Here is a 24,470-nt window from a genome sequence, read left to right as displayed (position 1 = left end):
ACCGAAGTCGGTTGCTTAACCAACTGAGCGACCCAGGGGACCCTCCCCCCACTTTTTTTTTGAGTAGGTATTTCTGTAGGTAGTAAATGAAAATTTCCCAAGAACTACAATGGGTGTTTTGGAGAAGCAAACTTTATGCACATATTAAATTGAGACTATTAACTGTAGGTAATGGTAAACATCAAATGGATTCTAAAGTATAAAACAAATGTATTTACAGTGATTTTTTCCCCCATATACTATGATTGTTGTTATCAAGCTCTGGACCTCTCAAGTGATTTGTCTGCAGTATCAAATCTGATTTAGCAAATTCATCTTAACCAAAATTCATTATATAGTTATTCATATCAAATTTGGCAAAAAGTTTTTAGTGGGTGAAATCTTGAGACACTTATAATAAGTCTTCTTTCCATTTCAGGCTACAGCCCTTCCTGAAATAGCAACTTGTTAGAAAGGATTCCTGGTGATTAAATTGTTCTTCACTTAAGAACTTGTTTTCTTAAAATTTTGGCTATTTATAGTATTTGATCTCAAAATATTGTTTAGAGTGTTATTTTAAAATTTCTTTTTTTTCTCTAGCTCATAGACTTATAATCCCCAGAGGCTATTTGCATCATAACACTCAAAAATCTTAAAAAATGAGGCAGGAAAAGTGAGTTAAACTTTTCCTTTGATACCATTTGCTGCTCTACAAACAGGCTGCTCCAGAATTAGACACAGAGGCTTAGGGTTGGTTGAGTGAGATCTTGTTGGGATGGAGAGACTTGCTCAGGCATCACGGTCCTATTGCAAACACACTCAGTTTGTTTATATTTCTTTATTGGATTTGGGAGAGAGAGGATGGTGACTAAAGTTCATCCGTGACACCACCACCTTGAGGCACCTATCCCATTATTTGGTAGTCTTTCCTAATGTTAAGCCTGATTCTGTAACTTCTCATCACTGGATCCACTGTTAAGTAAGATGCTCTAATAACTTCTGTCCCTATCCCCAAATGAGTTCTCACAGGGTCCGTGGTTAATGCACCGTCAAAATCCTTGCAGTTTACAGAGTCACAAGAATTCATGTCTTCTAGCCTTTGCATATGCTGTTGTTCTTTTGTGACTATGTGTTAACCATGATTCCTTCATTGGCCCATCTTTCCAGATTCTTCCCATGTATCAAACCCAGGAGTCTAGTCATTCTATCTGTTTTGTCCCTTAGCAACCTGTGCATACATTTTCATGTGGCAATTTCACATATCATTATGGTTATTTCTATGTGTGGTTTCACTGCTAGTGTGAGAGTATTACAGATATTAAATGCTACATCTTAATGAACCAATAAAATCCTGACACAGTATGCACTCAGCAAATGAACAAACACGCCAAATAGAATATGTGCATCAGTGAGCAAATCAACGAATTACGTAAGGGAGATATGGCAGAGGAGAAATAGCCCAACTCTTGTTACTTAGGAATTCTCTCACTTGGCAAATCTTCACACGAAGGGCATTGACTATATCTGAACCTCCGTCTTCCTCATCTGTTAAAGAAGGTTTATGTTTCTACCTCTCTGCAAAGGTTTCTGGTAGATAATACATAAAATCTCATATGTAAAGGTATAAAGTATTATACAAATATGAGATATTTTTCAGGTTCAAGGCATTATGATATAATCTGTGGGGAAAAAAAAAACCCTAATTATATGACTGATTATATCAGGAAAAGGGAAAACAAATACTAAAGAGCAAGAGATTGGATCAAAAGAGGAGCGAGGCCAAAATTTACTGTATTGTCATGAGCACCAGACAAAGAAATGTTAACCCAGGGATTCTAAACTCTGGGTGCACATTAGAATTACCTAAGTATTTAAAAAATGTTTTTAACTGAGCTCTAATTTATCTGGTGTGAGGTAGGACTCAGTTTTTGGTATTTTTTAAAACTTCCCAGGTCATTCCCATATATAGCAAGGGTGAGGGCCACTGCCAGGCCACAGGAATTGCAATGATTCTAGGGAGAAAAACTGCATAGCACAAACATGAGACGTTTTAAAAAAGATTAAACAGCATGAAAAGTTAGAAGGACTAGGGACAGGAATTGAATGATTAAAATGTTTAGGAACATCACAAATGAAAATAACTGTTTTAAGGTCTAAGCTTTTTTCTTTAGAAAGCTAAGGGAGCCACTGTGGAGAGATACGAGAGACAGTCAGTACTTCATAATTAATAGGGAAGTTGTTCAGACAAACTTAGGCACAGGCCAGCAATTAACACTGGCAGGGCAGCATTTTACAGACTACACCTTAAAGTTACTTAGGTTAAAAGCAGAGTTTAAAATGGCTATTGCTACCTGTTTACTTACTCATGAAAAGTTCCTAGAGGAGGTAAGTTTTGAACAGGGTTGAAATGATACTGTTTATACAGAAGACAGGAACACAATAGTGTTTTTCATGCGAAAAAGTTTGGGTTTGGGTTTGAGAGTCATGTCTTCCTAGTCTGTCATATTGCTATTTCCCTTAAACCAACCAACAATGAGGTAATTAACTGATATATTTGAAATTGTAATGAAGGGAATCCTGGAAGTCTTTTTTGGTGTTTATTCCCCACCTTTTCCGTGTTTAAAACTATTTCAAAATAAAAAGTCTTAAGGAATGTAATGTGTTTAAAAATATATTTAAATATATAAAATGGTGGTCTTGAGGTAAAAACATACTGAACTTATACTAAATTCTAAAATTAACTTGCTTTTAAAATGTATTTGAAAGTCATTTTCTAATAGATTATTCTTTGGCATGGGAAAAGTAAAATTTCATTAGTTAATTGAAATGTGGCATACTAGTGTGAAAAAATAGTATCTTCCCTACTTATGTCATACAAATCTGTGCATATGTTGTAGTCATATAGGAGAGGAAAGGTTATATACCAATGGTGAACCTTTTTTGGAGGCATTACGGTATCTTTTATTAATGTAGAAACCTTAGAAATCTCAATGTTATGTTTAATAAGTGGCCAAACAGCAATACTTATAAATATTCCTTGCCTTGAATCCAATAAGAGATTTAGGAAAGAAGGAAGCAAGGATAACAGGAAGTGAATAATATCTTATTTTCATATAAAAATTATGTAAGGAATGTGGAAAACAACCATTTTAATATTTTCATGGAGAAAGCCCAAGCCATAATTCAATATTTTACTTTCCGCAATTCACATCCTTTTCCAAGTGAATTATTTTCGTTAACTTGTTTCAAAGAATCTTGATATTTGGTACAGAAGAAAAGTGATGTAATATTTTAGGACCTTTAAACTTTTAGTTTTTCAATTTTGTCTGTTTCAAATGTATCATTTATAAAGGCCATGCATGTAGTAGAGAAGGTACAGGGCTTGGTCCTAGAAAGCTGGGTAACAGCCCAACCTTGAGAAGTGCATTTTGTACGCCTAATCTTCCTCATCCGTAAGTGGGAAAAATAATAATAACTCTGTTACCATGTGTATTGTATATATCAAGCACTTGAATAATATGTCACACAAAGAGTAGCACCATGTAAGATTTAGTTACCCAAATCATAAGAACATATTGCTTAAAAAAAGAAAGGGTAAAAATAAAATAACTACATTTGAGATTTCTTTAGCTTCGCTTAAAAATTTTGACGATTTGTCTATCCTGGGGATTTTTTTTTCTTTTTTTGGTAAAGGCTGCATATTAATGCATGTACCTATGAGTATAGATGCTTGCTAGTTCAAATGGTACTCCTTTGATTAGACTCTTAGCAAACAGCCATGTCTCTCAATAGACACCCTGAATGTGGAGTAGTTTGTCACAATTATTTGGTAATCTCTTTCAGTGTAACTCACACAGCAAAAGTGACAATATTCCTGTCACTCCTCAGAAATGTCCCAGCTCTGCGGGTTTCCACATTCAGGAGAATGAAGAAAGCCATTACGAGGTATGCCATATCTCTATAGAGACCATGTTAGTAGTGAGCAATTTGCATTTTCCTAGTGATTGTATATAGTCTGAGTTAACTATTATAAACATTTTCTTTGCCATCCTCTTTTATGTTCATATTTTTATGCTAGTACTTTTTTAAACAACTTAAATAAAGAATTTTAGAATAAAAAGCAAACAATAATATCTTTCCTCTTTGGTAATAGTGTAGCTATTAAATTCAATATTCTTGCCATTGAATGCAAAGTGTTGATTATTACCTATTTTTGGAGAAAGTAATGAGCAACTTTCTTTTGGAGTTAAAGATTCTTAATTGATTCATTTTTATTAGTTGAACTAAAAGATGTGAACATGTATTTGTTGAAAGATTTATTTGCTTCATATCCTACAGTTAGGGAAGATAGAGAAGACCATGTTGCTTAATATGAACAGGGTAACTGGAATTTTTATTAATCTTTTCTCTTTCTCCTACCTTTTCTCAGCTTGATTCTTTACTTCCTCATTTTTTGAATTGAAAATAAAAATTACCTTCCTTTTTGCTTAACGAGTCCATCCACTGTAAAATGTAGAAGATCCACATTTTGTTGTTTTTTCTTTTATCTTTTCTTTTTTTATGTCGTGAGGGCTATTCTAGTACCAATCATTCTAACAGGACTGGTTGCAAAAATCTATTATATTTATTTTAATTTATTAAAATTGTGGTATAAAACACATAATATTTACCATTTTAATCATTTTAGAGTTACAGTTAGTAGTGTTGAGTATGTTCACATTATATAATAGATCAATTTTTTAAGATCAATGTTTTTAAGGAATTGTGTTTCAATAGTTAACTCTAATATTAACACACACATATTTGTTTCATGTATTTCTGCAGTCATAACATATGGATTGCAGAGAGATGATGAATAGATAGATAGTATGTATATGTATATGTGGTTAATAGCATGTATTCTATTTTCTCATTGAAGCTAGTTTTTTCCCCAATTTCCTTAAAGTTATTGAAAACATTTTTATTAGTAGTAGTAGTACAGAGTTGCTTTTTAAAAGGTATTTATTTATTTATTGTGAGTGAGAGAGAGGGTGGGGGAGGGGCAGAGAGAGAAAGAGGAGAGAGAGAGGGAGGGAGGGAGAGAGAGAATCCCAAGCAGGCTCCGTGCTTAGTGTGGAGCCTGATGCAGGGCTCAATCTCATGACTGTGAGATCATGACCTGGGCTGAAATCAAGAGTCAGACACTTAAATGACCAAGCTACCCAGGTGCCCCAGTACAGGTTTTTCATACTAGTTTTTGCCAAGTAAAGGCATCTGTCATTCTCAAAACTCCCAGTAGTAATGTAGGTCAGAGAAATTATTTTGATTAATAGAAATTTTACTGAGTAAGCAACTTCTTTCTAACAAACCATTAATTGAGATGGAAAAATGTTAAAGTGATATTTTGGACAGTTTTATCTCCTAATACTTCCTTCACATATTTTATTTTTCTTTGTGTGGATCTAATTATTCAGAAGCATCCTTCTTACCTATAGCATATATTCTTCTTCCTATTTTGCTTTTATTTCCTCTTTCTCCAAAATCTCAATCACTTGGCAGTTGAGAGAAGAATGATAATTTAACCTCTTGATTTATCATCATTAGTGTGTATATTTCAAGTGTGTAGAACATGGAAATTTCTCCCATGAATCACCCTTATTGCATCCAATAATAACACAAGAACAGTTATTTTATGGCATAAATAAATAAGTTTTATTCATAAATAAAAACTCATGTAAATATTTACAAAGCCCATGCACAACATTCTGAAAGCCACTGAAATCCTGAAGATTTCCTTATTTTTTGTAGAGAATTTAAATAAGCCAAAATTAAAATAGTTTTCTGTGAATGGTATTTTTATTCTTCCCTGGATATTTTATAAGGCCCAATGCACAAGAGCACAGTTTGTACAGAGTTTATTTGTCTAGAGAAGATAGGTAAGAAAGAAAAAATGATACTCCAAGTTATCATGTTGACTTATATTATGATTCCAATTATCAAAGAACAGTGAAAGTAAATCTGTGTTATACTTATAAACAAAAGAAAGTAAACAAATTATTTTTTAAAAATCCCCAAATTCTCATTTAACCATCATATTCCAGGCCCATTGTAGTCTGAATGGTTTCAGATTAGGTCATCTCTAAGGTCCTCTCTCTTTCTAGTGGTCTATGATACTAAATAAAGATAATGATATTGACAGCTGATATTTTTGTGGCACTGATACTCCGTGCTGGGGTCTGTTTCAAGCTCTTTATGAGTATATTTGGCCATCATTTACATTTTGTCCTTTAAATGGTTTTTCATTTTCTTATTTGTTAAATGGCTTTTCATCATATACCTAATTTACTGAGTATACTTTTTTTTTTAACACATCTAGAAAATCTCTGCTGAGGTTTCTTTGAAAATAAAACTTGGAGACAGAAGTAATGCCTGTTTTGCAGTGTTATAAAGCATTCTGTAAGGGACACCTGGGTGGCTCAGTTGGTTAAGTGTTCAACTCAGGTCATGATCTCAATGTTCATGAGATTGAGCCCTGCATCAGGCTCCATACTTACAGCACAGAGCCTGCTTGGGATTCTCTCCCTCCCTTTCTCTGCCCCTCCTCCACTTGTGTTTTCTCTCTATCTGTCTCTTTTTGTCTTTCTCTGTCAAAATAAGTAAACTTAAAAAAAAAGCATTCTGCAACACAGGGTTTCTGTATAATGTTTAATGTCTATAGAACAATAACAAAGGGGATAGTTTCAGTAACCAGTTCCTTAAAAGTTCTTGATCTAATATTAATCATTTTTGAAAATTAATAATGGAAAGTGATCATAACCTACAAAGTTGGTTCCTGTGCTATGCTGTTATTATTTTTCCTTTACATCGAATAATGTGGTAAGCCTGGTAAATATATTACTAATTTTTTATTTTCTCACAATTTATACTTTCCCACTTTAATCACTTTACTAAAGTAAAAAAAAACATGTTAGGTCTTTTTATCATAAAAATATTTAATTGAATAAAGCCATACTGTTCAAGTAGAAAGTCATATTTTTGTCAACTAATATTGATTAATCTGAATGAAGCTATTAAGTTTGTATTACAACTTTAGATACAACACAAAACCAAGGCTGTATGACCAGCAAAGTTTTAATCATTCTTAAATTATCGGACTTTGCCCATCATGCTTAACTTAGATATAACAATTACTGCTCACTCATAGAGGAATGCTAGTATCAGCTAATGGGTAATCTTTTAGCAGACATTATTCCAGACTGTTCATATACATCACCAAATTTTGTCTAATCTATGATGTTAAGATGTTAATGTATAACAGCTTAGCATAACCCATGCTATAATTTCATTTACCATTGAGAAGAATTGCTATTGATTAAACTCTGGTAAGTGCTTATATATGATTTCCTTAATATGTATCTCACTTTAAGTTATGTTAAAGTATAAGAAAGCTTACATATTAGAATCATTAAAATGTAGCTCATTTTAATTCTGACAGCAACCCCATTATTCCCATTTTACAGATAGGGAAACTGAGGCACACGGAAGTTAGGTAAGTTGCTTGCATTCACACAGGTAGTAACTGATGGAGCTGGAATATAACCACAGGAACTACAAGGTTAATTACCCTAAGATAGTATTGAAGTCAAAACAAATTCGCAGGCTATTTAGTCATCAGAGACCATGGAGATTATATATTCATATTACTGAGGCATAAGTTGAAGACAAGAAAGATGGAGGAGCTTGCCCTAGGTCACAGAGCTAGCTAGTGATAGCACTAGGATTAGATCCAGGGTTTCTGATCCTCGAGTGATCTAATGACTACTTCTAAGCTACGTAAAAAATTTCTATGCAAATGTTAGAGAAAATAGTTCATATTTGAAAATTTCTCTTAAACTAGATTTTAAATAAGGTCTGGAATTTAAACAAATTGTCATATTTAAGTTTTCCTGACAGAGCTCTGTCACTGGATACACAAAGCCTTCATAGTTAAAATACAAGCATAGAAATGAATAAGTGCACATTGTTTTCATGCCATAAATGCATATTACCTTTACTAAGCCTCTTTGATCCATAAATTTTATTGTCATTTCCCTTCTATTATGTTCAGTTCCCTTTACCCATGAAATAGCATAGGATGCAAGTGGATAGAGCTTTCAGTGTCTGTATTCTGCAATCTGTAGGAAAATGCCTCATAGTTATTGGAATTCACACAAGACTGCATCTCAGTATGAGTAGCTGTTCCCTGTCACTGTTTTTGATGCTTGAGCTAAAGTATTTTTACAAAATGGTCTAGTGTTCAGTGTATGAATTTTTGAGATAAGACTTTTCCCTTGTAGCAATGAAATCCGAAAATCAATGTCAGATGAAAATCTTAGCTCTAAGAGTTAGGGAGATTGGTGGAAGACTTTTAAAATAAGTATGAATTTTAGCCGCCAGACTTTGGAAATGTGGCAGTTATCACAAGTGTGAAATTCATGGGTACAGATGGTTGATCAAGATATCCCTGGATGGACCACTACTATAAATCTCCAGACCAAAACTGGGGAAACAGTTTTGATAAGGAAAATGTTTTTAACCTTTTACATAAATTTGTGACACAGGGTTTGCTGGTCAGAGATACATAGAAGTTAAATTATCATTGGCTTCACAAACATTCCAATGGTGTCATTTGATGGAAATATTTAACAGAATAAAAATATGTCAAATGGAGAGTGAAAGGAGCATGTGGGAAGAGAATAGAATTAAAATGTATTAGATTATTACTATTATTTTGTGTGTTGCATTTCACATTCATAACCTCATTTAGGACAATAAGTCTTCCAGGTAAGTATACTTTTCCCACCATTAAAGATGGAGTTACAGGTACACCTTGAGCTTGGGTTCACCGAAACAAAGGCACACTGAGAGCTAGGAGAAGAGTGGTTCTCCATGTTTGTAACCATAGCATAGAACACTCTAATTTAAATTAATAATACCAAATGGAGTAATAGCAAAATGATAACGTTATCTGTTACGTTCAAATAAAAAGGGAAAGATATAAAGCCAAAAGGCTTTTACTTTTGTCTCACTTGATCTTGGTCTTTTCTTTTTTCTCTTCTCTTGTCTTTCCTCTTTTCTGTATTTATTACAGAGTAACTTTGACTTAATTAACTAACAGTCTGGATCTAAATAAACAGAATCTAGTATATGAAATATTATACTACATACTTACATTTTCCTGTTTTTGGTGTTTTATATAGTTGTGTGACCCAAGCACATTTAATTTTCAAAGAATAAATGTGTTCTGTCCTTAGAATAGAGATTACAGTTGATATCAGCTTTTAAGTTAAAGTAATTAATAGTCAAATCATTTAGCAATAATTACATGTTATAATATTTGGGAGTAACTTTATCTAATAATACCAAATTAATTCACAACCCAGTTTGTTTTCATTTTTTTTCATTTACCTTTTCTAAAATCCCAAAGGTAAAAATATTTAAGATATACACACACACATACACACACACACACTCTTATTATATACATTGATATACATATATATTTTGGGAATAATTCTCAGTATATCAAAATATTTAAATTCTCAGTAACATCTAAGATTACCCGCCAAAATGATAAAAGCTGTGTTACACTTCAGTCACTTATGGTGAAACTTTGCATATATTACAGTCAGTAGAGAAAGGATGCTACACGACAGACCAGCTCACTCACTAGATAAGGATTTATTCCTCTTTTCATTCTTTTATCATTAAGGACCCAAATCTGCACTTTAGCAAAATAACAAAAAATACATATCATGGTTTGCAGCTTGTTAGGGTTAAGTTCTCACATGCCCAACTGGGAAAAGTCAAAGATCTTACTTACATGCCATTTTATGTAAGATTAGCCTTGTAGACAGTTTCTAACAAATCCAGGGACAGTTGCTGACTACCATTTTAAACCATACTTAATGACTGATTGAAAAGTCTCCTTATTATGTATTTGTCATGTGTGATTTATATTATATAGAGATAAATTTTCCCTACATCTTTGAATTTTTGTTAATTACCACTTATTTGCTACCAAGTCAGTATAGATAAATTTGAAACAAATTACTAAGAAGTCAAAGAATTTATAGTACAATAGTACACAGACACTACATACATTCATGTCTAATGCCTATGTATGATGTTTTCTACAAACACATTAATATTGTGATTTCACAGTATAAACTTATGTTTGAAAATCATAGGAGTATTAGCAGTATGGAGTAATATAAAAATATACATATTTCACCAAATCTCTCCTACTTATCTCTGCCTTCTGAATGTGGTTTGATTTGATTTTTTAAATGGAGCCATAAATACATCCCCTAAGCCAGTTAAACAGAGATTGGGTGCTAGACATTCTTTCCTTTGTTCTCACCCATAAACATGATGTTGAGACTGTTCTGTGGAGTGGAAGCAAATTCCCCATCTTCCCCTTGTTGACCTTTTCCATAATTGTACTGAAGCCAGTCTGTAAATCCTACATTAATAATCCCTGTCTGCCTGCCTGCCACAAATATTCATCCAACAAATATACCAAAGATTCTGTTACATGATATGCTAAGTACATCATGCTGAGCAGGCAGGCACACGTACTTCTTTTTGTCTCAGGTATTACAGGGGACACATTTTTATATTCAGCAAGTTGCCATAAAGTGCAAGCAGTGGTACAGTAAGATATGTTCAAGAATCAAGAACACATGGCAGGAGCAAATTTAACCTAGGAGAGGAAAACATAATAATGTTACTGTAAGGCTTGAACGAGTCTACCAGGTAAATGATCAAGAGTGGTGTGATTTCTGTGGTTGTGGACAAATGAGAATGTTTCTCAGAAAGATTGCCTGTGTGAAGCCTAGGTGTTGGGAAGAGGCATCACAGGTTTGAGGAAATTTCCATTGGGTTATTTCTCTTCTCAATTCAGATGTCTTTCGGCTCTATTATCAAGACATCATCCTGGCTCATAATAGAGAATGGCAACAGCTATCAAACTCGTAGTGCAATATCCACATATACTTTTAAAAAATTAAGTTTATTTGGAGACAGAGAGAGCAAGTGAGCATGAGCTGGGTAGGGGCAGAGAGAGAGGTAGAGAGAGAGTCCACAGCAGAGAATCTGATGTAGTGCTTGAACTCAAGAACCATGAGATCAAGAACCTGAGCCACAATCAAGAGTCAGATGCTTAACCGACTGAGTCACCCATGTGCCCCTCTATATGTACTTTTGATTATTAAGAACAGTGACTATATAATGTTTCTCAATGCGTGTTCAATATTGTTGTTTTAAAAACTTTTGAACAATTGTGAAATCAGATATGAATATTAATAGATGCATTCCTACAGATTTGGATTTTTAAGTGAATTTTATATATAATAATTGTACATACTGTATATGAATATATGTAATAGATATTACTTAAGGTTGCATCTGTATGTGGATGTGCAAATCTGATTTTATATGTAATAATTGATAACCCCCTATTATTTATTTATTTATTTTGATTTTATTTATTTTTTATTAAAATTTTTTCGAATGTTTATTTATTTTTGAGAGAGACAGAGTGCGAGTAGCAGAGGGAAGGGAGTGGGAGACACAGAATTCAAAGCAGGCTCGAGGCTCTGAGCCGTCAGTACAGAGCCTAATGCGGGCTTGAACCCATGAACTGCGAGATCATGCTTAACCCACTGAGCCACCCAGTAAGATGCTTAACCCACTGAGCCACCCAGGCACCCCAATAGCTCCCTACTATTAAGAAAGTGCACATTAATGTTTTCCAGAAGCTAAATAAATATACTTGATCCATTGGGGATTGTTCCATTGGAAATTCATGGAGAGGATTTCAGTTTGATTCCCTGTATTCCAGCAACAGCTATAAATCAGTGATCAAATTTTCCTCTAACTTAAGTTTTTTTTTTTTCCATTACTTAACCCTGTGTAAAGGATGTCCATCACCCTCTTTTACTTTTTATTATACATGTTCTGCCAATTTCTTCTTCACCACAGAGCAAGTGGCCTTGGGTTTATTCACAAGAAGAACCACATTTGACAGATTTGCTGATGGTGTCAGCCATGGTTGCATGCTTGATGGACAGCACCAAACCTTGCTGTGGCCCAGCTCCTGCTAATTAGTCGTTTGAAGCCACTTTGTGTGCCACAGGCACATAGGCTTATCAGCCAAAGACATCTTTGCCATTCAGAATGACAAGTGTGATGCAGCTGTTTGTGGAGAGAATAGAGTGTACAAAGAGAGAGAAGGGCCTTTCAAACAAGTGACAACCATAGTACCTTTCACTGAAGGATCCTGAAATTATAACAAAACAACCAAAAGGGAGAATACAAAAAGGTGTAAATCAGTATCTGTTACATCGGCATGGAACCCACACATGAAATGACAATAAATAATATCAAACTGTGAGAATGAGAGAAAAATATCCCTGCCTGACAGTACTTTTTAAATCAACTGAGGTTGCATGTTGTGATTAATACAGGCCGGGCATTTGCATATAGAATTAACATAGATGTGTGGAGTTTTCAGAAGGTTCTGCATATATCTGTGGATACTAATAGAGAAGCCTGACGGAAAGCTTTGTATTTAAAGTCCTATAGAGTACATGGTCATAAATAATTTATTGGGACACTAAATATCTCAGGACATTGAAGACCCATTGGGAAGAGTGAAGGTAATACAAATACATGTGAGAAGAGGATAGAAATAGAAAAGATAGAAAACTAGGAAATGTTAACATTTTTTTAGAAAATTAAAATGTTGAAATAATAATGAGTGAAATTTTCTTCTCTGTGATGATTCTGAACTGTGAGATTTCTTTCTAGTTACCATTGAAGGGATTTGGAAATCAAATGGAAAGTCAAAAGATCTATTGTTAGAAGTGCACATTGACAAATTAAATAGATATTTTTCACAAGAGCTTTCATATTATAAAATCCTCATTCTAATTTCCAAATATCTACCAAGAATAATGTTTGATAGATGATAGATGATACTTAGTATTTTATAAAACAATTTTAATTGTATGTATGCATATAGGATATAGAAATTCTTATAATAAGATACTTCAAACTTGAAATGGGTTTTTGGATGTTTACACTAGTTATATATATTTATATAACATAGATATTATTATTATACTCTATAAATATATATAGTGTATATATGAGGGCATATGAGATGTCATTTGTTGTGTCACCAAATCTTGGTAAGTATGGACATAGAATTATAGCTAGTCTTTTTATCTGTTCTATAGTCCATAAAATTTTGGATATAGATATAAAAATGTCTTACCTATTTAAAAAGCTTGAGACACACTTATGTATGCCAGTTAAATAGACAATGATACATATCATATAAACTACATAAACCCAGCTTTGTCTTGATGTTAGCTTTTATTTTAGCTTTATAATAAATAATCTTGAGTTTAAAAATGCTAAAGCTTATTTATAAATAGAAGTGGCATAGAATCACTCTAATTATTGAGGAGTGGTTACCTAGATTTACTTTTTCTCCTTTAGATGATTCAAACAAACAGTGGAGTATGTTAGAATTTATGTGTATATGTTGCATATGTTAAATACAGATGAAATCTTCAAAAAGAATAGACTAAGTACATACTTTCTCTTTAAATGCCATTTATTTCTTCAATTTTGGAATTACTGGAAACCTCGATTATTCAGTATCTACAGCATATTATGCATGAGAAAGAATTTTGGCACCAAGACCACCAGGAGATCCATGTTAAGCAGGTCAGGAATGGGGTCCGAATATGATCTTTTTGAAAATTTTCAAATTTTATGAAGTATCTAATGGGTTTAATGTGAAAGGTGGACAGGAGGACTGAGGCAGAGTTTCATTAATGATCAGTATATAGGTTATGTAGATAAATGAGTAAGTCTTTCAGTCCGAGGTTTAGCATCAGCTTTTTCTTAATGGAATAGAAAAGAACAGAGTAGAATAAACTGTACAGGATTTAATAAATAGGTTAGAACAGAATAGAATGAGGAAAGAAGAGGATAAGGGAAATAAACAGAAGATACATATGAAGTATATGTTATATACAATTGTTAAATATTATTTTACTTTACTTCACATGTATACATTTGTTTATATTTGAGTGCTTATACCATGTTTCTATGTAAAATGAGTTGCTCAGTGTGGGACAAGTTAAAAAATTTGAAAGTCTCTGATAAAAAATAGCCCAGACTTACATACCACTTACCATTGGTCCATAACTCTTCAAAATCACCTTGATTATATTAACTTCTCAGTGGGGTAAACTCTTCTATGACTCTGGTTATAGTTGAATAAAGGAAGGTATAGGAGACACGTGACTTGTATAGTCACACAGCAGATAAGGGGCTGTGGCAGGATTCAAATCCAGAAAATCTAGATCTGTGGGTTGTGCTCTTGGCCACTGCTCTAATGCTTCCACCAAAGATGGCAGCAGATCCAGGGTTTGAGACCAGCCTCCTGACTCACAGTGTAATACAACTCTCCTTCACTTCGGCAGTGACCTCTAAATCCCAATCCGAGGGCAGAGTTTACAGATGTAAACTCTCAGCCTTGTAAAGAGGGTGTATAAGCTCAATGAGTCTAAGAAGTTCTCCCCTCAGTGACTTCTCTTGGTGATTTACAGTAGGGTTAGCATACAAATGCACTTAAGTAATTTAATTGTAAATGCATCTATTTACATTTAGTTTTACCTACTCCGTGGTAAACTCATTTGACTCAAATTGAAAGAACACCTATTAATACTATTTTCCATATAACTCACTTTGACAAATAGCCTAGGCCATGAATGATACTATATGCTAAAATTTATTTAATGATGTTAAAATGAAGAACCTTGAAATTTAAGTAAAACCTCCATTTATTAAGATGCAGGTCAGAAAATAAAACAAAAAGGAAACAAAAAAAAAATGGTGTCAAAGGTGTATGCATGTATGCATGTATTATCCACACACTTGTTACCAAAGAAGTAAAAGTATTTTTTAAGTTTCTGATTCTTCCTTGCTTTTTCAGACAAAATTTTAAATGATATATGTCTAACATATTTTTCAAATAAGTATTCATTCAAAAAAGCAGCAGCCCAAAGTCTTTTTTATTGAGGCCAAATTCTCGCTGTTTTGGACATTGTTACCCATTCGACTGTGTGTGTTTTTTGTTTTGTTTTGTTTTGGTTTTTAAGATTTCTATGTCTTATCACAAATATGGTATCTTCTTTTTTTCCCAATTTTGCAAAGAATGTTTCAGAAATAAGATCAATATGAAATTATTTTTTCTAGTTTTTATCTACTTTATAAAATATAAATCCCAAACACAATGATATGTTGTAATTATTGCACAAACACTGTTACATGGTGAAAAATGACAAAAATAGAGCTACATTTTGGGCGGCAGCCAACTCCAGCTTCTTTGTCAGGTAATGTAAGTTTATGAATTTTGCATGCAATTCAGACAGTTTCTGAATTTGGACACATTAAAAGAATGGCTAAAATTTAATTTGGTCAAGTACTGCTCACATATATGAAATGTAAGTAGTTTCAGATTGACCACTAATATTAGAAAACTAGGCAGTTAGATGTATAGGGTATTATGAAAATAGAGGGAAAAGTCACTCATTACTTGATACTTTCTTAACATATTTTAATTTTTCTTTATGTCACCCACATGTTTGCATCTTAAAATAGGGATGAATGTGAGGAGATTGCCACTGCACTCAAACATTTTAAGAATCTGTTCTCTACCTACAGAAGATGGAAGTTCCTTGAAACCCAGGAGTCAGAATCTCCCAAATAATTCCATTCAGGGTCAGTTAAAGTAGAAAAAGTAACTAAACAAACTAACCAACGAACTAGCCAACAAAATCCCGTAACACATGTAAGTTTGATAACGAATTCTGAAATAATGAACTCCATACATTTAAAATAGGTAACTATGTGAGTTTAGCCTGCATCTAACAACAGGAATTTTCTTTAAAAACATACTTTTAGGGGCGCCTGGGTGGTTCAGTAGGTTAGGCGTCCAACTTCACTCAGGTCATGATCTCATGGTTTGTGGGTTCGAGTCCCGCATCCGGCTCTGTGCTGACAGCTCAGAGCCTGGGGCCTGCTTTGGGTTCTATGTCTCCTTCTCTCTCTGCCCCTCCCCACCTCTCACCTTGTCTCACTGTGTCTCTCAAAAATAAATAAATGTAATAAAAAAATTACAAAAATAAAAACATACCTTTAGGGAAGAGGTTTATACTTCTTTTCAAATTGGTTCTTGTAGCCTTGTACTTTCCAACACTCCTGGTCTATCGGTAGATAGTTATTCCCATGTTTTTGGCCAGGAAGCCAAGCAGCTTTAAAATGTACTTTCTGGGGGTGCCTGGGTGAATCATTTGGTTAAACATCTGACTCTTGATTTTGGCTCAGGTCATGATCTCATGGTTCATGAGTTTGAGCCCCGTATCTTTGGGCTTTGCATTGAAAGTGTGGAGCCTGCTTGGGATTCTCTGTCTCCCCCTCTCTGCTCCTCCCCGCTTCTCTCAAAATAAATAAATAAACTTTTTTTTAAGTGTACTTTCTGTCTGAATTATCTCAATTTTGACTGGAATGGATATTTAGGACATGGTACCTATTTAGAACAAATGAATAGTATAAAATGTCAGCAAATTTTATATTGATATTTAATTTTAAGCATTTTGTAGATATGCATTTTACTGAAATTTTATAGATTTGATATTGTTTTTTAAAGAGGCGGCTGGATTGTTTATTCACTTATTGGCATAGTTATTACATGAGATATTTTCCATTTGAAACCATGGAAAACTTCCACTCAACACAAAAAGGGAAAGCAAGAACCTTTTGGGTGAATCTAATCTTAATTCAGAATGTATCTAGAAAACACAATACTTAGTATCTTAAGTAAGGCAAATATTGATAAATAAAACCAAATTTAAATTCAAATTATGGATTGAAAACATAGACAAATTGTGGTAGTATACAATGTAATACTATGCAACAGTGAAGCGAAGAAACCACTGATACATGCTACAACATGGATGAATATTATGCTAAGTGAAAGAAAAAACAGAAAAGGTTACATATTGTATAATTTAATTTATATGACATGTTGGAAAAGGTAAAACTATAGAGACAGAACTTAGATCAGTGGTTGCCAAGAGCTGGGGCTTGAGGGGCTCAGAGGAAGTTCTTGGAGTGATGAAGATGTTCTATAATTTGATTGTAGTTGTATGTATATCAAAAAAATTGCATTTGATGGAGTTAAATAGGCAAAGGAGACCTTATTCAAGACTACAGTTTGGAGAGAGATGAATTCATCCTCTTTGAAACAAATGCAGGAAACCTTTTAAGCATTGGGGTGAGCTCGTGGGAAAAGATTGGCGCATGTTAGGAAGGAAGCTGGTCAATGTGATTAGACTGGCTGTGCTTACTGACTAGCACTTAGCAAAGTTAGGCTCCTCCCTTCCCACAGAGACCAGGAGATGTGGAGGCCATTTTTCTTGATGAAAAATTACATTACATTTCAAAGGGATAACCACTAGGTCTTTGAGAAAGACATTCCTGAGTCATGAAACTGGCAAGAGCTGAGAAACCAAGTTATGTCTTGAGAGGACAGAGACAGAATTTACAAGTTTTGTTTTTGTTTTTGTTTTAAAGGAAATGTTCTAAGACAAGGGAGGTCAAGGGCTTAGCGTAAGGAAGGAGCCTGTCTCAAGTTGAAGCAAGCTAAGGGGAGCATTAAGAGCGTCTTAGGTTCCATGATTGTGTGTGTATCAGAACTCATAGAACTTTATTCCTGAATGGGTGACTCTCACTGTATGCAAATGATTTCACAGTATGCAAAAAAAAAAAAAAATGCAGCTAGGGAAAATATCATCATGGGTGTAGACTGAAAGCAGTAGAATCATGATGCCCCAGAGAAAGGAAAAAAGTGAGATTATAACTCCACAGGAAATGAGTCTTTTACTCTTCCATATATGGACCATCTAACATCTTTCATTAGTGACATGATAATTCATAAAACCCGATATATGCACCAGGTCTCTGCCGAGAAATATAAAACAGAGACCCTAGATGCTATAGATAAATTGTTTGCTGGCTCATCTTTCTGTTTACTGGATTGTTAAGCAAGAAGTCTTTGTTACCCAGAGGAGCATATTTGATTAAAATCAATACACATATATCCACATGCTCCACCACAGTCACTATTCCACCTTCATGGAATTGAAGCATCTGTACTATTCTTACCACCACCACTGTGGTACATAGTTATAGTGAAAAGCACCTCAGCAGGAGTGAACTTTGCTTTTTGTCATGTGCCTCTTTCTCAGAATGCAACAGTCTAGTGGCCAAAAAAGAAAAGAGAGTCTCTATAGGTTGACTCCTAAAATGCTGAATGCTTTATTTTAATTCCAGAACCACAGCGTCTAGTCTCCCTGTAGCGGCGGCAATGGGAGAGCAAAGTTCTTGTTTTCACCAGGGAATAGGTGACAAAGAACCAGGGGCATGGGGAGCCAGGATCTCCAGGGAACAGCTGGTTAAGGGGATCCACCAGCGAGCGCCTCTGTCCCCACCCTTTAGTCACTTCGCTGAAAATACAGAAGGCTTATTTAGCAGCACCCTTAGGCATATGCATCACAGAACCACTCAACACAAGTATTTCCTCTCTGAGGCTTCCCCCACTCCCCCCTCCTGACCTTGAGAAGTGTTGACAAAGGACATAAAAGATGGAACAGACAGAAGTTTCACGATGAACTAAAAAATTATGTTCTGCTGCATGATGAAGAGAAATAAAAGGGAGAAAGCTAGATGTATGTTTGGTTTAAATAAGGCTCCACAAATTCTGTAACGCTTTGTGCAAACTTGGCCCCAGATCAGAGGTACTCAGCCTGCACGGTAATCAGGACTTTCTCAATAAACCTCAGCCTGTTACGGTTCTTACCACATTTACTTTCTCAATATGATAGTACTTTACAGCTATCTACTCGATTATGGCCAGAGTTCCTAGCAGTTATTGATAACCGTACCATCGACTTTATATCTCAGCCAGCACAGGCAGGGGGAAGGCAATCAGCACAGTGAATTTCCTAACCTGGATATATCTTCCTGAAACGCGAAGATGATGACTCAGTTCTACAATTGAGCTTGTGATTCTCAGTGTGGCGAAACTTCTTATGTCATTTTTATTTTTAGCTCTTTGGCACAATTATAGAAAATTCTTGTAGGAAAATCACAGCTTCCATAAGGAGGAGCCCTGACTGCTTTTCAGAGGTTCAAAATGTTGGGAAAATTCATAAACCCTGTGCAATGCATTCCTTGGTGGGGAAATGCAGATAAATTTTTGTTTACTGAAAGAATGAAGCAAGATTGCAAGACAGTTTCAGTTTATCTTTTCCGTTCTCTACCCTCTCTTTCTGAACTCTGCCTTGTATTTCCTTTGCCGGAGCTACTATCAAAAATCCACACTCTTCTAAGGCCTACCTTTCTTCAAAAATCACATCTCTGAGATTCAAGGGTCCATTTCCTGCGTGTGCAGCATAACTAAGTTGTGTGAACATGTAGTTGATGAGAATGACAATTTTGAGTAACTACTCTTCCACCTTCCCCTCATTGAGATGTGAGTGAGTAAAATGAGTTAGTTTCACATAAAGCCAGAGGTATTTGCAAGCTGAATTCAGTAAGACCATGTCATAGTGGTTTGATAACATCAGAGTGACTTCAATCGCACAATATATGGGGCCAAAATTTTGCATCACCACCTATATAACCTTATGTATGGTTATTACCCACATTATGTATGTAATCACTCCTTTATTAAAAGTGGTGTTATGACTTTTAGTTCTGGAAAAATATAATTTTAGATATTCTTATTATGTAGGAAAATGACATTTAGATTTTACAATTTGGGTTTTTAGTAATTTTAGCAATATAGGTGTGCTTTTACTTCTAAGTCAGTGTCTAGTATGCTTCAAATACCAGAGATGATGCGAAATAATGATATGAATGCAAGATCTAGGTAATATTTTACAGCAAAGCTGTTACTTAATGGTCTTTTCTGATATCTTGTTAGTAATTAGCATATTAGTATTACTGTTACCAGTTCTAAAGTATAGCAGTAGCTGGTACCGAGTACTCTTTTTTTTTTTTTTTTAAGTTGATTTATTTTGAGAGAGAGTGCAAACAGGGTAGAGAGAGAGAGAGAGAGAGAGAGAGAGAGAGAGAGATGGGGAGAGAATCCTAAGCAGGCTCCATGCTGTCAGCACACAGGCAGATGCAGGGGTTGAACTCATGAACCATGAGACCATGACCTGAGCTGAAATCAAGAGTTGGACACTTAACTGACTGAGTCACCGAGGCACCCCCCAAGAGTACTCTTAATGATTTTATATTGTTATGAAGGCATGCCATTTATGAGGGCACCTTACAGTTACAAATCAGTACATTCCTTATTTGAAAGTTTCAAATGTTTTTATTAACATCTCCCTTTTATACAAATATTCTCATGCTTCCTTTTCTACATTATGTTTGCTAAAAAGTGTCTGTTGTAGAGAATAGAATGGGGCATTTTTTCCCCATGGCAGAATGCACATCTCCGTTTTTAATGCATGAGCAGGAGGTTTGGTTCATTAAGCTCAGTGGCACCGATAGTAAACTAAAGAGGAATGAAAGGAAGAGGAACTGAAATACCATCATCCCACTAATGATACTGAAACTGCGCAGCTTTATTGGGAGACTGCCCAGACAGCCACTAATGGAAGGCATGGTCCAGGATGTGAACTTGGTGTTGGAGTGCCAAAACTACAGATCTAGAAAAAAAAAAAGCATTGCCTAGAAGAATGCCTGGAATAATTTAAGCAATTGTCCAGAATTATGGTGTGTGTGTGTGTGTGTGTGTGTGTGTGTGTGTGTGTGTTACTATATTTGTTGGTGGGTGGGTTAGAGAGATAGAGAGCATGCATACACAACAGGATGGAAGAAAAAATGAAAGTGGGGAATATTCAATTACCTTAAGACTGTATTGAACAAGGAAAGCAGTTGTATCACATATATGTATCTCAGGATGCATGAATTGGAGAATATCCAGAGAGCTCAGTGTCACTTTCTGACTTAAAGAATGTGGCATCAGAATGTTAAATAATTTCTGAGAAATGTCCACTTTCCTAAGAAGGGACTAGAATACATGGCTCTTCATATCCCCATACACTTCCACATCACAATGCTATTTAGGTATTTACTAACACTCAGTTATAATAATTAACACTATTATTTCTCTTATAAATGAATATTATTGTTCCTAGTTCACCCCTGCACATGAGGAAGTATTCAGAAATGTGCCCTTTGAAATGAGGGAAGAAAACAGATTCTCTGTTCAAATTGGGCCTGTGCCCAGTTTGAACAGAGAATCACTCAGCTGGGGATGGCAGCTTTCGTGGCCTCTGGCTGACACAACCCCCTCAGTGGCTTTTCACAGCCACTTAGAATCAAGTCCCAGCAGGCTCCAAGCGGAAGCCGCAGCTGCGGACACTGGGGAACACCTATGTGGCCCTCGGCACATGTCACAGGTCCCTTTCTGATATCAGTTCTGCTCATGTTTTGTGTGGAAGGTTGGAGGGCAGGTAGAGAAGGGACATTCGTCTCACCCGATTACCCCCTCCTCTTTGATACGCACTCAGAGAGAGGGAAAACTTTTGGAAATTGCCCAGGTGTGCTCTGAAAAACACAAGTCAGAGTTTGGGTTCAGTGACACCTTTGCCCTTCAAAAAACTACAGAACGAAACACAGAAGTCCCCCTTTTAATGTTCCAACAAAGGCAAATAAATTCACTAAGAAGACCAGGTTTGATAATCGTACCTGAGTTCATGCTGAACATTTAAACGTGGTAGGGGAATCTGTCTGTGGTTAAAGCTTTTCCTGCTGGAGGACTTCACTGAGAAGAAAATGGTATGTTTTACCATACCAAGAGGGATAAGACATGGAACATATGGAAGAAATGGAAAAAGTCCAGCAGGAGATCCTTAAATAGAAATGAGTTTTTAGATAAAGAAAAGACTTCCATGAGAAAGAAATATAAGCTATTTCTGCGACCCAGGTGTTCATAACCCAGCATAAATCTCCATTTACTATTGCAGACCCTAGCAAATTACCTTATTACAATTCCTACAATTTGTTTCAATTTTATTCCTATATCCTTCAAGGTAACAAAATAATTAAGTATTCTAACTGACTAGGGGAATAAAAGGCCTTGATAAAATTAAAACATCTTAGAGTTCAGAAACATCAACTGGTGAATTAGAATATTGGCTGGTTTGGCACTATAGAAGCACAATCGTGAATTTTACTCCAACCCCCACCCCCCTTCTCCCAGTTTATCTTCCATTAAATGTTGAGCCCAGGAACTTCATATTTTTTAAAAGATATCCACTAAAATAAACATCTTGGAACTTAATGAAAGCAAATTCTTTGAGATATCATAGATTATTGTTCTATAACATCATGGCTCAAAAGTGAGTGAATGCGTTCAATTCAACACAGCCTAGTTAATTAAGTACATTCTTTTAATACTTAGTTTACCATGCATATGTTAGTATCTTGCTTATCCACAATACTTAGATACTTTCCTAGGCACTTCAGGGATAAATATTTTAGCCAGTTCTTAACTTCTATGTCCAAATCTTCTAGAGCTTGGGACAGATTCTACGTACATGTTAATAGTGCAACCCTTGTTACTGTATGCTCTGATGGGGCACATCAGGTGGAAGAAAGTTGGACAGTGACATAGATTCAGGCTGACATATCAAAGAATGCCTCATGGAAGAAGTGGGATTTGAGTCGAGCATCAGAGAATAGTTGGAGAGTCATCAGAAGGTTAGAGAGGTAATTGGGAAAGAAAATTGTGACAGAGTAGTGCACTTTAGACAAGGTAGCAAAGTGAGGGGCAGAGGATAGGAAGTTTTAGGGTACATCTTGGTATAGGGTGTGCACTATCAGGAGGGGTTCATTTTGACCCTTGATCCTAGCTGAGAGGTCAAGAAGTGGTAGAAGAGATACACTTTAGTCAAATTTATTGCTGATATGAATTTGTAAACCAGAAATAATATTATGGCACTAAAGACTTAGTGAGACAGGCAGGAATAGAGCTCAAGTTTACAAATGTTTTTAAAAATGTTTTTGAGAGGGGCGCCTGGGTGGCTGAGTCAGCTAAGTGTCCGACTTCAGCTCAGGTCATGATCTCACAGCTTGTGAATTTGAGCCCCATGTTGTTGGGCTCTGTGCTCACAGCTCAGTGCCTGGAGCCTACTTCGGATTCTGTGTCTCCCTCTCTCTCTGTCCATCCCCTTCTCTCTCTCTCTCTCTCCCTCTCTCTCTCAAATATAAAATAAAAAATAAAAAACATTTTTGAGAAAAACAGCACGTAACGTGCCATTTTTTTTTTTTTTAATTCTCGAAGCTTCTACTAAAGGAATTTTTTCCCTTCAGGCAGTAATGTTCGGGAGGTGGGAGAGATGGGAAAACAGAGAAGGAAAAAGAAACCCATTTTTATTAATAACATTGATGTGGCATATACCCTTTATTTTCTTCTCCTCTTCAAAGGCATATGTTCTATTTGACCTTGTGAACCTCATCAGTTTACAAAAGCATTTATTTTATAGGTGGTCTGGTCAGCTGTCATTATGATGGTACCTAATAAAAATATTATAATGAGGCAAAAACCAGTTTAGCTTTGGGATTCTTTACTTATGCTGTCCTTCCTTTTACCTCCCTCCTCCCACCCCCTCCTTTGAGCATAATCACCACAATCCACTCTCCCAATACACATCCACAGAAAATCAGCCTAATTCCCAAGATCTTTTCAGTATTGCAACATTTTAGATTGGTGAGTGCAGGACATTACACTCATATAAATTAAGAGTGAGAGGCAAGCATAAAATAAATGTGATTTCTACTACATTGTAGGTGCTGTGAGAACACAAAGAAAGAAGCAGTTTGATTCTGATAGAGGCCGAGTGAAAGATCCAGTAGAGTATGATATTTAAGATCTATCCTGAGTGGTGGTTAGGAGTTCGGTGGGTGAGCCATCAGGAGCAAAAGCCCTTCCGGTGGAGGCATCAGATGGAAGAGGGGAGAGGATGAAGACGTAGGCACGTAGTGATGTTACTGGAAGAGCTGCTCATCTGCAGAGGCTGGACCAGTACTTCCCAAACGGTGTCCCATGAGATAGGGCAAAGCAAGCAAACAAAACAACATGGCATAAAAACGGCAAATATTTAAACCTCTTTAATAAGCCTATATGTTTCATTACTCCCTTAAGACACTTTTATTATTTCAGGAGGCATCTAATGTAACTAATGTTTTATGGAACATAACTTGGGAAAGGCTGACTCAGTAAGTAAAATGTGCCTATTTTGTTAGAAGAAGGAAAACGAAAGTATTTAAGATTCATTGGATGCTTGAAACTGGGACAAATTCTTTCA

The 24,470-nt window shown here is 35.4% G+C and overlaps 1 protein-coding gene across 9 annotated transcripts in view; it reads left to right on the top strand.

The window, feature by feature from the left end:
* Positions 1-24,470, top strand: part of PCDH9 (protocadherin 9) — a 910,922-nt gene that overhangs the window by 336,286 nt on the left and 550,166 nt on the right. For 5 of the 9 annotated variants that reach the window (XM_027064979.2, XM_027064971.2, XM_027064974.2 and 2 more), the window contains exon 3: positions 3,823-3,924. The exons of 2 other annotated variants lie outside the window; for them this stretch is intronic. In XM_027064979.2, the coding sequence (XP_026920780.1) occupies positions 3,823-3,924 (102 nt within the window). The remainder of the gene's footprint in view (positions 1-3,822; positions 3,925-24,470) is intronic. 2 more of the 9 variants (XM_027064972.2, XM_027064975.2) reach the window with 1 other exon arrangement.

The sequence above is a fragment of the Acinonyx jubatus genome, chromosome A1 (assembly GCF_027475565.1).
Source record: "Acinonyx jubatus isolate Ajub_Pintada_27869175 chromosome A1, VMU_Ajub_asm_v1.0, whole genome shotgun sequence".
NCBI lineage: Eukaryota > Metazoa > Chordata > Mammalia > Carnivora > Felidae > Acinonyx > Acinonyx jubatus.
Note: the sequence above shows the minus strand (reverse complement) of the source record. Positions and strands in the feature narration are given on the sequence as shown.